General features: G+C 53.5%; 1 protein-coding gene across 2 annotated transcripts in view; it reads right to left on the bottom strand.

Annotated features, from left to right (window-relative positions):
• Positions 1-19,833, bottom strand: part of DOCK1 (dedicator of cytokinesis 1) — a 377,799-nt gene that overhangs the window by 276,998 nt on the left and 80,968 nt on the right. For both annotated transcript variants that reach the window (XM_037051192.1, XM_037051193.1), the window contains exons 19-23: positions 17,319-17,416; positions 15,127-15,216; positions 14,703-14,803; positions 9,979-10,113; positions 2,488-2,596 (exon numbers count right to left, since the gene is read on the bottom strand). In XM_037051192.1, the coding sequence (XP_036907087.1) occupies positions 2,488-2,596; positions 9,979-10,113; positions 14,703-14,803; positions 15,127-15,216; positions 17,319-17,416 (533 nt within the window). The remainder of the gene's footprint in view (positions 1-2,487; positions 2,597-9,978; positions 10,114-14,702; positions 14,804-15,126; positions 15,217-17,318; positions 17,417-19,833) is intronic.

The following is a 19,833-nucleotide window of genomic DNA, read 5'->3' as shown; positions in this document are numbered from 1 at the left end:
GTGACAGTTCTGACCGCGAAGCCCCAGAGACCCCACGTCCAACTTGGCAAAACACAGGCGGTCCAGCAATGGCCCCCTGCCACCAGCACAGTGGGGCCGTCCCCAAGATCCAGACCCCAGGAAGGTCCCAGGACCAGCCCCCCTCACTCCCTCACACCCTCTTGGGACTCGCCCAGTCTGAATGGGACACAGTTCCACCTTGGTACCTGCTTCACAAGCCAACACAGACTGTGTCCACTCAGCCACAAAGCTCCACGAGGGGTGCCATTCACATTCTTAATCCGGCCCAGGGGTGCCGTCCACGGAGGGGGGCAACACACACGGCCTGGTCCCTGAACATCACAGGACGTCTGGCGCTTAGCAATGCACTCCAGGGGAGGGGAACGGAAGAGTGTGGCCGTGAACCCGCCAGTGGTGACAGAAAGGAAATCGCTGCTCCGCTCCGTCCTGGCTGAGCGAGGACGGCACTCCCCACGGTCCCCGCGGCTCCCCTCCCACCGGCCAGCACTCTCCCACCAGTGTGTCTGCTCACTCCCGTCAGACGACTCTGGTGAAGTGCGGTCACTAGGGCCCACGGACAGCCGCCACACTAACAACTCGAGTTTGGCACCGTGTGTGTGCCGACGCAAACGACCCGCTGAAGCTCCTCTTGGCTCTCCCTTCACCCCCTCGCGCGGCCCAGACGCCAAAGCAAACCTGCAGGGCAGGTGTGAGGGGTGGCTTCCACTTGGAGAAGGTCACTGACGACCGGGCTGGCTCTCTGGGGCCTGGCGGCCACCCCCACCCCCCAAAGGGCACCCCAGATAAAGTCAAGAAGGTAGGAGAGCCTGCTGCCATCCGGGTCTCAAATGAGGGTGCACAGATCAGCGCCGACCACCCACACAGCCAGCCACAGGGCTGCCCCCCGGGGACAACGCTCCGCCCCTAAGGTACGCCAGTCCGTTCCTTTTCTCAGTAACATGATTCGCAGGTGTGTGTCCATTTCAACAGAGCCAAACTTCAAGGGGTAAAACCCCACAAAAACCAGGGACCCACGATGGAAACCCTCATCTTGGATGTGGATAGAACACCGATTTTAAGAGAACAAAATACAAAATGGGCAACGAGGAGGCAACGTTTCCAATAAAAACCTGCGTCACAGGTACGCGGGTGGCATCGAGGCACCGATGTCACAGGGTCACTCATGTCTTACAAAGAGCCACCGATGGGAGGAGTTGACATGAGGGGAATGGGAAGACCCAAGCCCAACCCAATGTCATGACACGAGAATACATTTAGAAATTTAAAATCACGTCTGGGCTCAAAACTTCCTGTGACTTCTGTCTGTTCTGACACTCCCCGTGTGTGTTTTCCTAAAATGCCACAGGACTTACAGGTAAAGGCCCGGAGCACACCGCTGACTTTAACCTTGGAACAACCAGGTGGCTTTGGGCCACAGGGGCTGCCCAAACAGAGGGCCTCAAGCTTGGCTACGCTTTGTCCCCTGGAGCTTCGCCCGCAGATCACCCGTCTTTCCGACACACCCACAGGAGGGTCGGGAGCCCACACTGGGGAGGCAGCGGTTCTGCCGGGCGCTCACCAGCTCGGAGGGGAACCAGGCGTCAGGACACGGTTCACGTTCAATAGTAGGGGTTCCAGTCCCAGCGACCAGGAGACAGGCACCCCTGGGCATCCCTGCTCCAGAGAGAGGTCCGCTTTCAAGCTGGGTGAGCGCTTTCCCACAACATTTGTAAGACAATGGGGCATTTCCTGAAATGACGCCCTAAAAGAACACCGAAAGGGGAAGGCAGGAACGGAGGCAGCCCTGTGAGACGCCGGGGGAAGCGGCCGGGTTCTCCCGTGGAGGCCTCTCCTCCTCGGAGGGCGTCAGCAGGGCGGCGACCTGCGAGCTGCCCGGGATGCACACTCCTCCCGCAGGGAGTCGGCCGGCAGCAAGGGCGGCGCACTGGGCCAGCCACCCCAGGAGGGAGGCCCTGAAGAACGCTCAGGCCCCTGGAGACTTAAGGCACCCTTCCTCCCCAGGGCAGCAGGGTGGGAACAGGCCATCCCTGGGGGTGAGACAAGTGGGACTATGGGCGCACAGACACCTCGCTCTCCTGCACGGGTGTAAGGTGCCCTGAAGGACAGAGACATGACACCGTGTACTGGGCTGAGCCTGAGGCCTGACAGATGCTGGGGGCCCTGCTGCCCGGATTCTGAGCAACCTGACCACGCTGGTCCCACCAGCTTCCCCACAGGCACAGAGAGTGAGTGCAGAACCTCTGGGGCCACACAGCAAAGACATAGCCACATTGGGGTCCCAGAGCCCTGCAGAGGGCAGACAGCGCCCTTGCCCCTCACAATGAGCACAGCCAGGTTCTCCTCAATGCTGATCTGCGGCCTGACACCCAAGTGAGGGCAGCCACAGCATGTGCAGTGTGGCTCTCTCCCAGGCTGCACGGAGCCCCAAGGCCACCTGGGCACAGCTGGGGCGCGAGGACGGCCTACCTTCACCCGGACGGTCTGGTCCGACACGCTGCTCATCATGGTGCTGATGGACCGGAACAGCTGCAGGAGCGACTCCCTGAAGTCGGCCTCGCCCTTGTTCTCGTAGAGCCTGCAAAGAACAGAGCGCGCTGGGGGCCAGCCATGGCGCAGGCGCACACAGCGGGCGTCTGGCTCCCTCCGCCACCGCCCCGAGAGGCGCCTTTGGGTGGCACGTTAGATTGTGAATGGTTTCAGGGTCTCCGAAACATGGCTGGGGGTGGGGCTTGGAAATCACCTTGCTCTGCCCCCCTGACCCTACAGAGACTCGCCACCACCTGAGAGAGGCTGAGGTTTTAGTCTGACTAGGCTGTGGCTTTCTCGCTGTAGCACAGTCCATTTTGTAAGTCTGACAACCACAGCAATGTCTGGGAAGGGAGGGAAGGAAGGAGAAGGAGAGGAAGGCAAAGATGAAAGAAGGACGGAGGAACTCAGCTGCAATCCAACCCCAGAGAAACGACATCACTGACATCTCGGCGGACTTCCTAACGGTGTTTTTAAACCTACAACGTCACATGATTTGATACTGAGTCACAAAGACACTTAATCACCTAATTTAGCACAACCTTATAGCCATTTGAAAATGATTATCATAAACTCAAAACTATCTTAGAAATGACACTATACAAATGTGTTCACCACAGAATCGGTGTTGATGGGAAAACTTTCAGGAGGGGGACCGTGTGCAACAGCTGGGTAACGAGAAAACGGTGCGTCAGACCCACAGATGCAAATACGCACTGCTAATTGTAAATAAGTTTCAGCTATGAACCATTTATTAGCAGCTACTTGAAGTTGCTGTGTTATGAGAGGCAGCGCATTTGCATTTTAAAGTCTTGCAACTCAGATGCTTTATTAATACAGACTAGTTTTCGGCCTAATTAAAAGTATAGCATACCTGAAAACTTGTGTACAGAGAAAATCTTGTAAACTAAGTGATAATTAATTACCCTAGAGGTGACTTTTTATTTAAATAACTTCCACTATGAAGCAACAAATTCTGTCTAAAATGGGAAATTGCAACGTTGTGTATCTGTTTTGTAAAGGGTTTTCAAATAGGGGTTGGCTTCAGGGGAGTCGAAGGGGAAACCCTCTGTAAAGCAGAGTGGAGCTCTTACCCGTCTCCAGGGGTAACGGGGAGTGTTTGGAAAAGGGCAGGGAGAGGGGCCACAGGCCACACTTCAGACTGTGCTGAAAACCCTGGGGAACCAGAGGCTGACTACCGCAGGTGGAGGCCCACCGAGGCGGCCTGCAGCCCGGATGCAGCGCAGCCTCCACAGAGAAAGGGGGTGGCCCCCCTGCCCTGCCTACGAGGGAAGGACAAGTCACCTAAAAGAAGGGCACACCCTCTGGGGCTTTTTACACACGCACAGTCCTGCACTCCAGCACAAATCACTGAGCACAGCACGACCCCGAACCAATGGCCCAACCGAAGGAGAAAAGAAGCCAATAGAAAGAGACCCACGGGTGACTGAGATACTGCAGTTAGCTGACAAGAATGCCAGGTAAATATAATTACAATATTACTTGAGAATAAAGAGGAAAAGGTAGAGAAAGGAAAAGATGGAAAAATAGAGAGATGGAGAGAATAATAGAACGTTAGACGGAAAAATTTAGTAGAAGAAAAAAATCAAATGAAAATTCTAAAACTATAAAACATATCTAAAGTTCAGAACGCATTATACGGGTCACATTTAGATTAGACAGGGCAAAAGGTGGAATTAATGAAACGGAGGCCAATCCACAGGAAAATAAACAGAGGCTGAGATGGGAAACACAGGTGTCAGGGGTATAGTATCTAAAATGCACGAATTGCATTTCAGATTAAAACAGGGATGCAATGGAGCAGATCCAACATTAGAATGGATAACGGCCATGAGCTTTCCAATACTAACAAAGGACATCAATCCAAAACTCGAGAAGCTCTGAAAACCCAGCGCAGTGAGGCAGGTTCCTAAGAAACTAGGAGATTCCCGGCGGTGGAATGAGGAACCTGAGACAGCTGGCTGAACCAAAGGGCAGAACGACCAAGCAATTAACAGCCAGCTGACCCTCCCTAACCAATGACACCTAAGAGCAAATGGTTCCTTCCCATCGCCTAAGTCAGGAAGACCGATAACAAAACGAACAAACAAGCAAAAATTGGAGCAAGAGTAACACTCTGAGAAGTGGAACCGACCAGAGACCTGCCCCAGAGCTCACAGTCCATCACGAAAACTGACACCACCGGAGGGAAGGGGCCTGGGACCAACTCCGGGATCCTTCGGGAAGGGACCACATTAGAAACAAGAACCTCCCAGCCAGAAGGCAGAGCCAGAATTTGGGGCCACCAAGCCTGGAGACCACCGCCCCCCGGAAAACACACCCAGTCCCGAGAACAAACTGACCACGCCCACTGGGACTGCTCTTCTCCCCTCTTTCCAGCGGCCGCCTGGGCTTTCTTTTCTCCACCTGAACAAAACGCGCCTTGTTCTCACTCCGGTTTGTCCCGGAAATCCCACCGGGGCAAATCAAGGACCTGGAGGTCCTCTGACACGAGAGGGGTCCCGGACTCCAGGGCGCAGGGCCGGCCCCCCGTGTGGAGGCCCCCCGTATGGAAGCCCCCTGTGTGGAAGCGGTCTGGTAACAGTAGGGTAAATAAAAAACAAAGTATTCCTATGCGATCCGCAGTAAAACGGCCAACCTCATAACCACAGAAAATGAGCAGCACGGAAAAGGGAAAACACCACTCTTTTCTGAGGTGCCACAGTGAGTCCAGACTGCTCAGCAGAAATCACGGAACGCAGAAGAGGGCGGAATAGCACCCGGGGAAGAAAACAACCGCCCCTCTAGAGCTGCGCATTAAGTGCGAACATCCTCCAGACACAGAGAGGAAATAAATGATGGGAAGCACTTTTCTGTGACGACAGGGAGGTGTCCCCAGGCTCACCTCTTGGTTTCATCAGATAAGGCAAAGAGTCCCTCGGCTGGCCCCCCGTGAGGGTGCAGGAGGGAAGCCACAGGAGGCCCATGCATACGCGGATGAATGAACCCCAGTCACGTTGTAAATATTCACAAACAAGGAATGACAAGATCTTTATCTACAACCTACATCTTAGTTCCGTTACCCGGGGAAACAGCAGCAAAATGACAGACCTGCGGCAGCTTATTCATGATCAATAACTAATTATACACAACACTGACACCAGACGACCGGCAAAACCCCCACAAAGCGTGGAGACTCAGAGGGGGACACGGTGATGACGAGCTCTGGCAGTTTCATTCCGAAGGGCTGACCGGATGCATGCCTCTGCCGGCTTTCTAGTTAATGCGATCCGCCCACGCAGAAAACACAGGGAACAAAAACCCGCCAGAGGAGCCCCCACCACCCTGCTGTCAGGAATCCGCCGGGGTTCCCCGGAACCGAGCGTCTCTGGGCCAGAGCTTTAAATCTGCTGTTCTCACTTCAAAACGCAACGACCTTTCTGAGAAAAACAGCAGGCGTGGATGCGCACAGCGAGAGAGCTGGCAGGTCACGATGCCAGGCTTCAGTATCCCCACCTCCCAATTTCCCCTCTTCGTTCTCCAGAAGAACAATCACGACTGTCAGTTACCCTGGGATTTTACAGAGCTGCTACATTCCCTGAAAATACAGCAGACCGTTTTGAAAGAAGAAAAGGGGAAAAAAGACCTCCAAAGTTTATTCCAACGGCAAAAAGAAAAACGGGCTTATCAATTCCAGCTGTGAGCACAGCTGTTTCCTCCCGAGGTAGGAGATGTGCTGTGGCCGAGACAAGGAGAGCCCTGGACCCTCCCCGCCTCCCACTGCTTAAGCCACCACACCAGGGCCTCGACGGGGACCAGATGGGGTGGACTCCTGAGAAGGGCACAGGGCCACTTTTCCTTTGGGCAGCCGAGACAAAACAGGAGTCTCCTTTCACCCAGAACGAACGTCCTTGCTATCCCAGATGAAGGGCCCCAATGGTGGGGCAGGGGGGTGGGGCGCCGGCCCAAGACGACAGGACAGGATGGAAGTCTCTGGCCCTGCTGTCCGTGACGTGAAGGCCACGGTTGCCCGACCACAGAACCCCTGAGATACCAAACCCCCGCTCTGCAGATTCGGACTGCCGGTTCCAACACAAGAAGCAGTGCCCCCTTGGCGCAGCGTGGCTACGACTGTGCTCTGGGAGTCGAGGGAAGCGTCTGTCCATCAGGAAGTGCCGAAGGCAGCCACCGTGCACATTCAGGAACCGTTGGAGAAAAAAGTGGGATCAGTGAATGGCTCCTGGGGACACAGTCCGGGCTGCAAAGCCCACGAAGTAGTTATGGGGGAAGGAAGAAGCAGAGGGAGGGAGGGAGCCCCCCACCGACAGCCCAGGGCCCCTACCCTGCATCACCCACCCAGAGGAGGTCAGGAGCCCCAACACTGGGAGCTAGGAGGCTGAGCAAACCTCACTGCCATGGCTGCTTCTTGTTCTGACCTCTTTGTCCTTTGTGTCTTCTGGGAGGAGGGGACACAGCCTGTTGGGAATCAGGCCTGCCTCCTGCCAGGGCCCCTCCAGGACAGAGGCTGGCACCAGGGCCATAGTTGGGGCCAGCAGCCTGCTGCCAGGCCCGAGAACAGAGGTGGTCCTCAGGAGGCACAGGGCACCTCCTGGGTCCCAGACAACGGTGTGCTGGGCTTCTCACTCCCACGGGTTGCTCAATGCTCCAAAGATATAAAGTCCAAGATACCTGGTGTCAGGAGTCTCTGGGATTGACTCCCAAGCTAATGGGGAAGGGAAGACTCTGAGAAGCCTCAGGAAGGAGGAGTTAGTGACCCGGACTACATTATGGGCGCTGTAAGCTGCCCAGCAACAGAAATTCTGGGTGAGAAGAACGAAAAAGGAAGTGCTAACTGCCCGCCCGACATCTACTTACTACCGTGCACACTCAGTGCTTCACTTAGGAAACTCTGATTTGGTTGAAAGCCTCTGTGAGCCCATCTAAAAATCCTTTCCAAAGCCCTCCACAGCTGGGGCGTGCATGCGACACTCTTCTGGACAACATAACAACACGGGACTAGCGGCCGGCGAAAGCTCTTTAAAAGAAGAGAGGCTCACCTCGTCCTCTCCGATGCCAGGAGCACAGTCCAGACGCCAGGAGGGGCCACGAGGGAAAAGACCCTCAGGATGATGGGGCGGGAAGACAAAAGGGGCCAAGGACATGGGGACAGTGCAGGGCAAGGGTGTGAGCTCCAGACTCTTCCTCTGGGAGGGAGGGGAAGGAAGGAAAACCTCATCTGGTAAAGGTTCTAGGCTTTTCTGTGGCATGCAGCCAGCCATGTTCCTCATCACTCTACAATCCAACTCAAGAACTTTGATCATATTTCTAATGCCATTTGTATGCTGAGACGGAAGGAGGTGAGGAGACAGACCTCATTTGCCCCCGGTCCACTCGGGTGGCCCCCGTCTTTTCTAAGCAGCGGAGTTTGGGGTGAGACCTCGGCATTTACTACAACAGCAGGAATGCCTTTGCGACCTGTGCGTGCTTCTGTGTACTGCCCTCTGAGTGAGAGGGAAGGTTGGCAGCTATGAAAGGGGACCAGCGTCAGCCCAGCCCTGATTCAAAGTCACATTGATCACAAATTGTCCAAGATCATTTCTTCAAAAGAAACAAGGCCAAATCAGTAACATGTCACCCAACTGTTCCAGTCTTTCAAGTTATCCTCGCATCTGAGGATAGCTTTGGGTTTAGTGTAATTAAAGATTTAAAATTACTGGGGAAACAGCCCTGCGCGGTGTGGTTCAGTGGATTGAGCACCGGTCTGCGAACCAAAAGGTCGCCAGTTTGATTCCCAGTCAGGGCACATGCCTGGGTTATGGGCCAGGTCCCCAGTGGGAGGGGCACACAAGAGGCAATCACACATACATGTTTCTCTCCATCCCTTTCTCCCTCCCTTCCCCTCTCCCTAAAAAATAAATAAATGAAATTTTTAAAAAATCACTAGGGAAACCTGTACTAGCAAGATTGAGGGTGGCAAGTTTATTTCAGTAGAACTAATTTTACTGCAGAAAATAAAATACAGGAAAACAAAACCTTTCACATCTAAGAGTGACAAAGTCAAAGACTTTGACCCTTAAGGAAAGGGAAGGCTTCGGTCCAAACCAAGGTTCATTCCTGTCTGGAATAAACAAAATAATGGCGTGTGTCTTTGATACTCCAGCCGAGCATCAGCCCAGTGCCCTCAAACCTGGAGCCTTCGTCCATAAAAGTGCGGCATCACGACTGCTGCTGTCACCGCAAGAACTCCGGCGGAACGGGAGCAGTGGACCCCCTGCCCAGCAACAGGGGGACTGCAGTCACTGATCCGTGGATGCCCCCACCCCGTGTGTGACGTTACAGCTCCACGCAGGCGAGTAACGTGTCCCTTTGGCTTTCCGTGGGCCAGGACACGCACGGGGTTGGGTTTCTAATACCTGCGCTCCCCCCGGGCCCTCCTGGAGAGGCTGCCTTAGGCAGACGAAGGTCGCAGGCAGAGGAAACGGGCAGGTCCAGAAGGAGGCCCACTGGGCTCAAGTTCTCGCTGATGCTTATGGAGTGCCCTGCTTGTAAAAGGCGACACGGCTGTCTAACTCTGAGGGACGCCGGCCCACAAACCCTATTCTGAGTTTAGGACTCACTGTGAAAGCTCGAAGAACCAACCCACACCCACGTCACTCCTGCACGGCACCCAAAGCCTCCAAAAGAAACATGTGGGCGCCGCAGCCCCGGCACCCCGGCTCTGGGTCCACCTCCTCCCCACATCGTCCATCCACGACTCACCACTGTGGGCCAGCGCCAAGTTCTGTTTACTTTGGCACGCCTCTTAACCTGCGATAGACACAAACGGCAATGTTCTCTATCAACGGCGCCGTCCTACGTGCCCTGACTCACTTTATAAAGTTCCAAACCGATTCCCAAATCCATCCATGCAGCATGTAAAACGCCCCTAAACTGAAGCCACTGAGTGTCCACCTGACCCGACACCTTCCGGCGTGGGAACATGTCTGTAAACGGCACCGCTGCTGAAAGAAGGGGAGGGAGGAAGCCTGCCATCTGCCCGAGTGAGGCCATTGGACATGGGTGGCTTTTCCCCGTGGTGGCCCAACTGTCTCCATTTGGTGCATCCTTTCGGTGCTGACACATAGAGGTACATGGAAAAGGACTCCAGGAGCCCCAGACACACCGGGCTCCGCCTCTGAAGCACTGAACGCACTTCCGGTGGACGGTGTGGACACACTGCTGACTCGGGATCAGGGCTGGCTTTCCTGCGTGCAACCCCAGCCCAGCACAGCTGTCTGCCGCTGCTCTGTCCCCCGAGGAACCCACGAAAGGAAGGAGAAAGAGGAGAGGAAGAGAAAGAAAAGGGGGAAGAGGAAGGGGACGAAAGAAGGGGAAGAACGGACGTAAGGGACTTCCGGGGAGTCCCCCGGAGCACCGGCCGGGGACACCTACTGATTGAAGAGCACTCGGGAGCGCACGATGAACTTGAAGATGTACTCCAGAGCCTTCATGGCCTTGTACAGCTGCTCGCTGACGCCCGGCTTCTCGGCACTGTCCACGTAGTTCCGCAACACTTTTGTCAGCTTCCTGGTCACAGAGGAAACACAATGGCTCAGTCCCCAGGACGCCGGCACCTCAGGGCTCCGCTGGGACAGACACACGCCCGTGGGCCGAGTTTATGTGGGCTCCCACGGGTCAGTCCCTGCATGTGTGTGAAATGCAGTCTGCACAGAGGAAAGCGGCCCCATACCACACCTCTCCGAAGACTGCAACCCGAGCACTTAACGGGCACTTGGAGTTTTAGATGTCTTTCTGAGCACTGGGATGCATCGTGTAATCGAGTGATTTGCAAACGAAGATGACACCAGGTCAGGAGAGGAACACCAGCTCCCCCAGTGTTAATGGAAAGATCAAAGGATTTTCTTTATAGCCCAATAGAGGCACAGAAATAGATCTTTTTAACATTAGACTGAAAATGGTCTGGAACTAAATAATGTTCCCAAAACACCCAATCTACTAAGTGCGAAGAGTGTGCACGGAACTGCACACTCGAAAATACTGAAATGTTGCATTTTATGTTATGTGGGTTTCACCAAAACTTTAAGAAGGCATCACGACATGAGACAGGAGGTGTTACTGGGAACCATTTCAGCAACCTCAAGTTCAATTTCTAAAACGAGGCTACTTACACTCAAAATTAAAATTTTACTACCAATTTTTCAAACAGAAAACATTCTTGATTTCTTAATGAGCATTCTAAGAACTTCCATATAAAAGACTATAAACAATATATGTAAATAACATGGGTATCACATGAAAAGTCTCATAGTTTTTACATTTTCTAATGGAACTGACTATATTACATTGTAAAAGTACAACGACTATACGTCTCTTAGAGTCTCTGTCTTTATAAACTGTCATCTAAACACAAGCGACTCACTAACATGGAAACATTTAAAGTCTTTTTTCATGATAATAGAAGTTTGGCTTATAATATACCAAAATTGGTGACAATTACTTTTAAATTTTCCATGTCATTACATAAGTAATTAGAGACAGTTGGCACAAATAAAGTACATATTGAAAGCTTGATTTTAATTCACAGCTTAATCTAATTTAAGTTAGATTAAGTGCCTCTTTCATAATTAATTTTTTTTAAAAAATCCCTGGTACAAACAAAAGAAAAAAACATTAAAATTTTTCTATTTTTCTGTAACTCAAATAACCAGAAAATCCAAGTGGTAGTCAGTTTGCTCAAAGCATCAGACTATATGAAAAGGTTAATTAAAAACAAACAAGAAAACAGAGTCCAAGAGGCATGGCCAGGTGTATCACAGGAAAAGACTAGAATCATAAAAACGTCCACCCCATTAATAAATGAGCACACGCAACTCAAAGTAAAAAAAGTAAACAGTGCGCCTGCTGTTTACCTCCTCGGGTAAACTACAGACTGCAGGTGAGGTGGCCAGACAGGACGCGAGGAAGCCGGACTCTGTGGTCGCACGGCCACTCCAACAGGCCACTCCAACAGACCGGTCCTGCCTGTCCCCATCAGCGGTATTAAAACCCTCACTCACCAGCGACTGCCCTGGCACCTCACTCTGCAGGGACAAGGACAAATGCTAAAGGCGGTTACTGCGGCCACGCCTACGGGGGTGGAAACACACACGTCGTGCTCATGTCCACCCTGTGAGGCAGGTCAAGGAAAGTGCGCCACGTCCGTACGACGCCCTGCTGCACAGCTGCTAAACACCCCATGCAGGGGCCGGGGCGCAGGGGGACGTGGCAGCACCACCAGCACGGAACGGTGGCCAGTTACGGGGTTCCTCTCTTCTCAAAGAGCACCGCAGACCAGCAGCCGTGGGGCTGGGGCGTGCCCCGCGCAGCCCAGTCTCCCTGCCTGTGGCCCTTCCGTCCACCTTGCCGCTCCGCACTGACGGTCCTGCCGGCCACACCGTCCCGGCTTCCGCTGCCGCATGGTGGGTCGTGAAATCAGAGTCACCTTTTGAAAAAGCTGTTGGGCCCTGCTAGCCGTTTGGCATTTCTGTGTAAGCTTTTCAGACAGGCTGGTCAGTTTTTCTCAGGAAGCACGCTCGGGTTTTGATGGGGCTCACACTACATTATGGGTGACTTTGAGGAAACACACACTTAGGCAGTGGTTTATCTAATTATTTAGTTCTTTTAAACTTTCTGTCAGCAACGCGTTGTAATTTTCTGGGTAGAAAATTACATTTAGTCCGACCTATTGTTGACTAAATTTATGAATGACTTTTTTATAGTAAGTAAATTACATTGTACTTTCAGTTTCATGTTCAGATTATCTGCATACATACAACTGAGTTTTCTACATTAGCTTTGGATCCTAGTAGTTTTTTTGGGGGAAGGGACTTTTTAAAAATGGATCCCTGAGGGATCGGTATGTACATAATAATCCCGTGATGTGAATACAAAGACAGCTTTACTTCTCTCTTCCCAATTGTTAGACATTTAATTATTTTTCCTGCCTTGCTGCCCTACTTCCAGCACGCTGACCAACAGGGGTGGAGAGAACAGACACCCCCTCATCCCCAAACTCAGGGGAGACGCTTCTGATGTGTTCGCGCTACAGGTGAGCTTCCTCTTCGGTGTCCCCTGCCACACTGGAGACGTTCCCCTCTGTTCCCAGTTTGCTGACCTGCATTTCCGAGACTTAACAATAAAAGAAAAAAGCTACTCAAGTGGGGGTGGCCCCACAGAACGTCCTGCAGCAACGGGGACCTCCCGTACCTCGGGTGCTGGGGCAAAGGGAGCACTATCTCCATGGCAGGGAAGTCTGCGCCAGCTCCAGGGACGACAGCTTGCTGGACAGAAAGGAGCCCTCGGGGACCTGAAGAATGGTCCCCATGGCACCCTCCCTGCCCAGCCCTGGCCCCCCTGATGTGGCCCCAGCTCCCGTGAACAACAGACCCAGAGGGGCTCCATGAGAGCTGTGCCCACTGCCCCCTTTAATCAATCTTATCGCCACTGACAGATACATGACACTTCCTGCTTCTCCCACCCACAAACCAGCCCCGACTCTCACTGAGGACCCAGGCTGCCACGCAGCTGCTGACCCACCGAGCTGAGTTTCAGCAATTAGGTCTCTAATCCGAAAAGGGCTGTTTGGCCGCACTTTGGTGAAAAAGCAGAATTGCGAACTCGACCCATACGGAGATGATGTCACATCCCAGGGCAGCTGCCGGCCACCCTGTCCCCCTGCCCAGATTGTGTTCGGGCTGCCAGAGGAAAACGGGGGCATGGACCCCTCTCCCCAGTGTCTGAAAGGAGTTGTCCAAAGTGCAGGCAAACAGGGCACCTCCACCGGTGGAACAAAAGGTTTGGAGCAAAGCTACTGGCAAAGTAAACACACGGAGCCCCCACAGCTTGTTCCGTGTGCTTGGGGACATCGCTGCTCTCAGCCCCCTCATGACACCCCCACTAAACGGGCCCTCACATGTACAGGAAAGAACCCGGCGCCAGGACTGGCTGGGTCAGACCTCTGGCCACGCGCTCACAGCTGCACCCCGGCTTTGACCTAAGTGCGGTCAAGGCCCAGCTGGGAGCTCTGACCCAGTGTGACGGCACTGAACCCTGAAGAGAACCGTTCTAATGATTCCACAGGAAATAATTCCACAGGAGAGGTTCTTACGGGAATCACGTCAGATCTCCACGCAGTACACCCGGCACCAGTATAACACTATCAACTACACTTTAATTTGTAAAAGTGCATCTAAAAGAGACACGACTTAAATCTCTTCTCACTGCAACTCACACAGCTAAAAGTTCAAATAAATGTTTGTGAACCCCACGGTGAGAGACAGAAGGCACCTCATTCTACTAGCTCTAATAATAGCAAACCCTCACACCCACCTAGTGCTTCCACGAGCCAGGAAGTACTCCAAACAGCTGACACAGAATAACTCATTAAAATGCTCAGCAAACCTGGAACTGTGCCGGTTTTACCAATGACCAAGGCTGAAACCAGAGAGCTAAGCACCATGGACTTGTAAGGGGCACAGCTGTAATTTCAGCCCAGGTGGCTGAGCCCCAGGACTGTGCCTGTCAACACCGGGTGAGCAGGCTCTGTGGCCCAGACCCGGGACACGCCCTGCTGTGTGGACAAGACTCATGAGGGCACCTAAAACGTCCAGAGCAGCTGGGTGGGCAGCAAGAATCCAAGCTAGTCACGGCGGGAGCTTTTGGAACAAAAGGGAAGGCATTCTTTAACATACAAAACGGTACACTGCAAAGTACCACGCTGAACTTGATTCACACGAAACGACCCATAATCCCCAAACAAGAACACACGCGTTTATTTATTCATTCACCAGGTGCTCACTGGGCAGCTGCAGGGTGGCGGGCACACGGCCCTGTCTCTCCGCTCTGTCCAATGTGAGCTAAAAATCCCAGAGTCAGACAGAAGACGTGGAGGACAGGAAGAATTTATTCCAGAATATTAGGCTGATTGACAACGTACCTCTTTGAACAAGATTTTTCAGTTCTATTAAGAAGGAAGCTATAATAAAAATTATCCCAGTATATTCAGCATTTTGAGGAGGGGAATGTATGATCATAGACAAAAGTATATGGAAAAAACCTCTTCATAACAAACATACAAAAAGAAAAGTTTGGGTCTGAAGACAACCAAGAGAACTTACGTGTAGGCTAAAGTTGCGCTGAAGTGTTTCTTAATGTAGGTTTCCAAAACCGGATTGAAATGCTGAAATTTTCGATCAGCAATGAGTCCGATGATAAACACCTGTGACGTCAACCAATCTCGTCATTAGCAAAGTAATGCAAACCCTGCCGGGTCTTCATCTGCACCATCCGCAGCACGGGACTCAACGAACCGTAAGAGTCTTGGACAGAAGCCGGTGAGCCGGCTGACCCCTCCTCCCCCGAGACACTGCACTGGCCTGGCCAGAAAGAAAGAAACCGTCTGGCTCTCCATTTATCTGCTTTGACGGGACGTACAGGCAATGATTTCAAAGCTACTGTGGTGGGTCCCCTGGCCCAGTGTCACAGGCAGCCATGTGGAAGGGCATCTGAACGTCCAACTGGAGGGAAACGGGGGCCTCTTACCAGCGCATCGAACACGAGTGTGTCGAAAGTGTCGCTCTCGGAGTTCTCCATCATGATGTTGAACAGGGCGTCCAAGGTGTCCTGGAGGAACTGTGGAGACAGGGGCCAGGGACCCAAGTGAGCTCTGGCACCGCCCCCCCCCCCAGCCGTGGCCCAGCGTCACCCAGGACACTGCGAACTTCAGGGGTTTTCCCAGCCACCAGACGCACAAGACAAAAATCAGAGATGAGTGACTTTGGAACAAAGACACAGGCACGCTGCGGCATCCAGTAGTGGGGCTGGCAGCAGGGGAGTCCCTCCCGCGGTCCTCCCGAGCCCTTTCCTGGTCTTGTCAGTCCGGTGACAATGAGCTCAACCGCAATTACTTTGGAACTGCTTCCCACCCTTCGCAGATTGTAAGGTCTTCGCAAAATCCAAACTCTGACATCTGCGAACAGCCTGATGTCACTGCCAACAGACTGTTCAGGTGCCGAGCACTGGCATGTCATGGTCCCCCCCGACAAGTAACACGATCACAGCACAGAGCATAAAAGCCGGGAGCGGTGGCCTTGTTCACCTGGCCATGGCCACAGCAGTGTGGGGACGCAAGCGCCGTAGAAGAGGTCCCGCCCACAGGGAGGTCTCCTGTGGACAAGCACGCTCGAGACCAGCTCCACAGGAAAACCGAAACCACCCGAAGGGAAATGGTATCCCCACTAAATATGCAAACACTTCTCTCAATCTATCAGGCAATGTCATCTCTCTATTCCGAAGAAGGCCCTCAACACACGGAAGCAACCCACAGTCTACGAGTCAACAGAGTAAAAGGTGCCCCCCAGGCAAGCTGGGGACCCCTCCAGGCCTGGTTCCCAGGATCAACCGGGCGACCTGAGACAAGTCTGTTCATCTCTCCAGGCCTCAGGGCACAGAGGTGACACTGGCCAAGGAAGCATCGTCCCAGTGAGGTGGGCGCAGAGAGGTCATCGGGCCCCAGGGGCAGAGATGTGAAAACCCTTTCCAGGGAGGAACAATTGGACCATGGACGTGACCATGGGAATGGAGAACATGGTGAGGGGGTCCCCGGTTTCCCCCGGCAAGGATGGCAATAGGCCAGAGACAGTACAAGCAGTTCCCGATGAGACCCAGGGACTTGAAAACGGCAGAGGACAAAATTTCATTAACTGGGTATCTTCTAAAGTTACATTAACTCATTCCTCTAGGTTCCCCCCGAAAGGCCTTGGCAGGACCCAGGGGTGTTTAAAATGCAATGAACAGGGTCCCACAGCGGTAGCCGACAAGGACCTGAAAAGACGATTCCAAATGGGGGCAAGGGGCATTTCAATGGTTTTACAACAAAATTATTAGGAAGTGAGGCAACCAAAGTCATTTACACAGACGCGGACCGCACTGCCGTTTCACTGAAGCCACTTTACGGAATTGGTTTCTACAGAGATGAGCCCGTCTCCCTCTGCAAGCATCTCTAGACGACAGGAAGTGCGGGGGCCGCAACGGGCTGCAGAGACCCCGCTCACAGAACACCCCAAGTGGGGGGCCGGCTCCTCACTCACCGGCCAAGGGGAGTGTGCGTTTTCTTTGTGCAAGTTATCTGGGCGAAAAAGAACTAAGCGGACCCTGATATTGAAGAAAACTTCAGAACCAGCAGCAACCCCAAATAAAGCAGGAGACCAGCCTCGTCTGACTGTCCGGTCCCACAGAGATTTGAGGGGACCCCTCACATTCCCTCCAGAGCCTGCTTTGTGGGAGGCCAAGAAATCAGTGCCAGGGGACAGGTGGGGCAACGGCCTGGACGAGCCTCCCAGGCCCTGGTCCCCAGGTCAGCCTCAGTAGCTCCGGGTGAGTAGCCATCACAGTCAGGCAATGACCAGGGCAGGTCATTGACCCTCCATCTCCCTGACCCCCACCCATGACCTTCTGTAGAGGCACAATTGCTCCCCCTTTCACAGCAGGGAAAGCCCGGCCGAATGAGGCCAGGAACCTTCCGTGGGAGGAGGAGCCAGAACCCAAGGCCGGCCTTCCCCGTGAAGCAGCCCCACCCCGGAGTGGGGTCCATTCGGAGATGCACACCAACCACAAGGGAGCTCTCTGTTGAGGGGTCAGAACCAGAATCGCACGCCCCCTCGGGAGGCAGCGGCTGCCAGTGAAAACACATGGGAGGAAAACAAACCAAACCCATGCCCGGGGCCCCGCGTCACCTTGACCACCTCCCCGCCGTCCACCTTCATCAGCTGCCGGAGATTCTGCTGCAGCAGGTTGGTGTTGGACCGCCACTTCAGAAGCCCCAGCAGGTCCACTGAAAGACAAGGGCAGGTCAGTTCCTGGCCGCGAGGCCGCGTCTGCTGTGTGCACGCCCCCCACCCCCCAAGGCCGCTCTGTAAGCTTTGAGACAGAAAACCCACCCTCTTTGGAAATCTTCCCCAGCTACATGTGCCACTACTCGGAGCACCTGCCCAGCATTCACTGCGTCTACCTCCATTCACCCTGAAGTGACTCCCACGTAACAGCTTGCAAGGGTCATTCGGGAGCCTGAGAACGGCGGCCTGGCTCGGCCCAGCCCATCTCCGAGAGGGGGCCGGAGAGGTGACACATGCACCCACCAGGTGCTGTGCTGGCTGCTTCTCCCGCATTTCGGGGTGAGACTCTATTGTTGCATTTTTTACAGAAAGTAATTTACAAGAACGAACAAATTCAGGTCCTGACGTTGCAAGAGGACAGGGACCCTGGCCCCCGGGGACCACTGCTGTGCAGAGCCCACTGACCCCACCCAGGCCCGACTGTCCACAGCTGTTTCTTGTGGTCTGTTGTCCAGTTGAAAAGGCATCAGCAGAATGTCCTGGGCTTTCACAGACTACGTGTGTAAGACGTGTAAGACACCAAAGACGGTGCCCGAAGAAGGACTTGAAGGCAGCGAGACAGGCTCAAAGGCAGGGAGGCAGACCCCAGCACAGCTCTAGGGAAGGTCAAGGCTCTCCACGGTTTCACTGGAAGTTATTCTGTGACCCGTTACACGCAAAAACACAATTAGTGAAGGGCATCCGATTTGCTATCGACGCTCATCGGGAACGAACTGCATCTGTAGAGGTTGACTCCCCAAGAAAAACCCTAGGAAATACTGAAAAGACAAACACGACCTTGGCAACAGGCGGAATTTCAGGGAGCACAATACACCAAGTGGAATTCAGGGGCGCAGGCACACAAAGGCGCACCTCTCGTGAGCACCGAAACATCTGTACGTCCTCGCTCCTGGGACCTTACCCTGTGTAGGGCCAGCAGAGCTGAAAATGGAGAAATGTAAAGCGCAGTATTCCAAATATCTGTGGACGTGCAAAGCACAGGCACTGGGTAGGGCCTAGGGCAGGTAACGTCACCTCTGTTTTCCTCTCTGCAGAATGGATACAATGTTCGCTCATTCGCAGGGTTGGTGCACGAACTAAATGGCAGGTCGTGGAGGGAACTCTTAGCACAGTGCCCACCATAAAGACTAATGGCAACAGCCCATCAGAGAGATGATCAGCAATTGAAAATGTTAGCCGTACACGGTGACAGTTAACGTGCTTTCGTTTCCACTCGACGGTCAAGTGGTGAGAAAGGCTACGTCCCGCCAACACACTCCAGGTCCCTGGGTTTTTGGAGACCTCCTTACACAAGAGTCACCAGTGTTTTTAACAATTAACAATGCAGGTCCCATCCGTGCAAGCTCGCAGCACCATGGACGTGAGCGGGCTGCGGCTGCCTCTGCACCGTGCGTCTGTGCAAGCGTGCACCCAGGCAAAACACAGCAGAAGGCATCGCAAAAAGCTGACTCTCCAGTGAGAATCTGGGCGTCCGTGGTCAACGCCAGCTGGGGGGCCCCACCTCGCACACACCTGACAGGCCACCATCCCCACAGGAGGAATTGTTGGCTGGGGTGAAATTAAAGCCAAAAGGTGTCCCCTTAACTCATAGTGAGCAGCTCACATCAGAATCTCCTTGTTGCCCAGCAACAGTTGCTGGGAGACCGGGGCCTCGCCCCCTAGTTCCCAGCAGAGACCGGACCCTGGGCCAGCTGAGAGTCAAGAGGCTCCCAGGTGAAAGGACTGTCCCCCTGGGAGACTTGGGAATTTCCTAGTTCACAGTCTTCTTCTGCAGGAATATGTGGGTTCAGAAGGACTGTGGTGGGTCTCACAACTTAATTGCTATTCAGAAGAACCATTTGATGGAGAAAATACCCTCAAGTTCCAATAATGACTTCTAAACATGCATCTAGAATATGGCCCACCTAGGCCCTGGCTGGGCAGCTCCGACGGTTGGAGTGCTGCCCTGATATACCAACGTTGCGGGTTCGATGCCCCATCAGGGCACAGACAAGAGCGACAAACAAGTGCATAGACAAGCGGAACAGCGGATCAAGGTTTCTCTCTCCCTCTCCCTCTTTCTTTCTCTCCCCCTCTTCCTCTCTCCTTCCCTCTCTCTTTCAAACCAATAAATAAAAATTTAAAAAATGAAGAATATGACCCATGTGTATAAGCTGGTGGCTCCACACAGTGAAGCAGAACCAGAGCTCAATGGTCAGCGCCTATGGGGCAGCTGCAGGGTCACACGGAGGGCAGCACCTCACCGGGCAGGTGCCGAGGCCCCGAGTTAAGTGAGGTCCTGGGGGCCGCTGCCAGGCCTGTGGATGATCAGACCACGTCCAGGGAGTGCGTGACGTCTGACCTGGGGGCATCCTTT

The sequence above is a fragment of the Sturnira hondurensis genome, unplaced genomic scaffold, assembly GCF_014824575.4.
Source record: "Sturnira hondurensis isolate 20B ecotype Veracruz unplaced genomic scaffold, ASM1482457v3 Scaffold0007208, whole genome shotgun sequence".
Classification (NCBI taxonomy): Eukaryota; Metazoa; Chordata; class Mammalia; order Chiroptera; family Phyllostomidae; genus Sturnira; species Sturnira hondurensis.
This window is presented reverse-complemented; position numbering and strand designations above follow the sequence as displayed.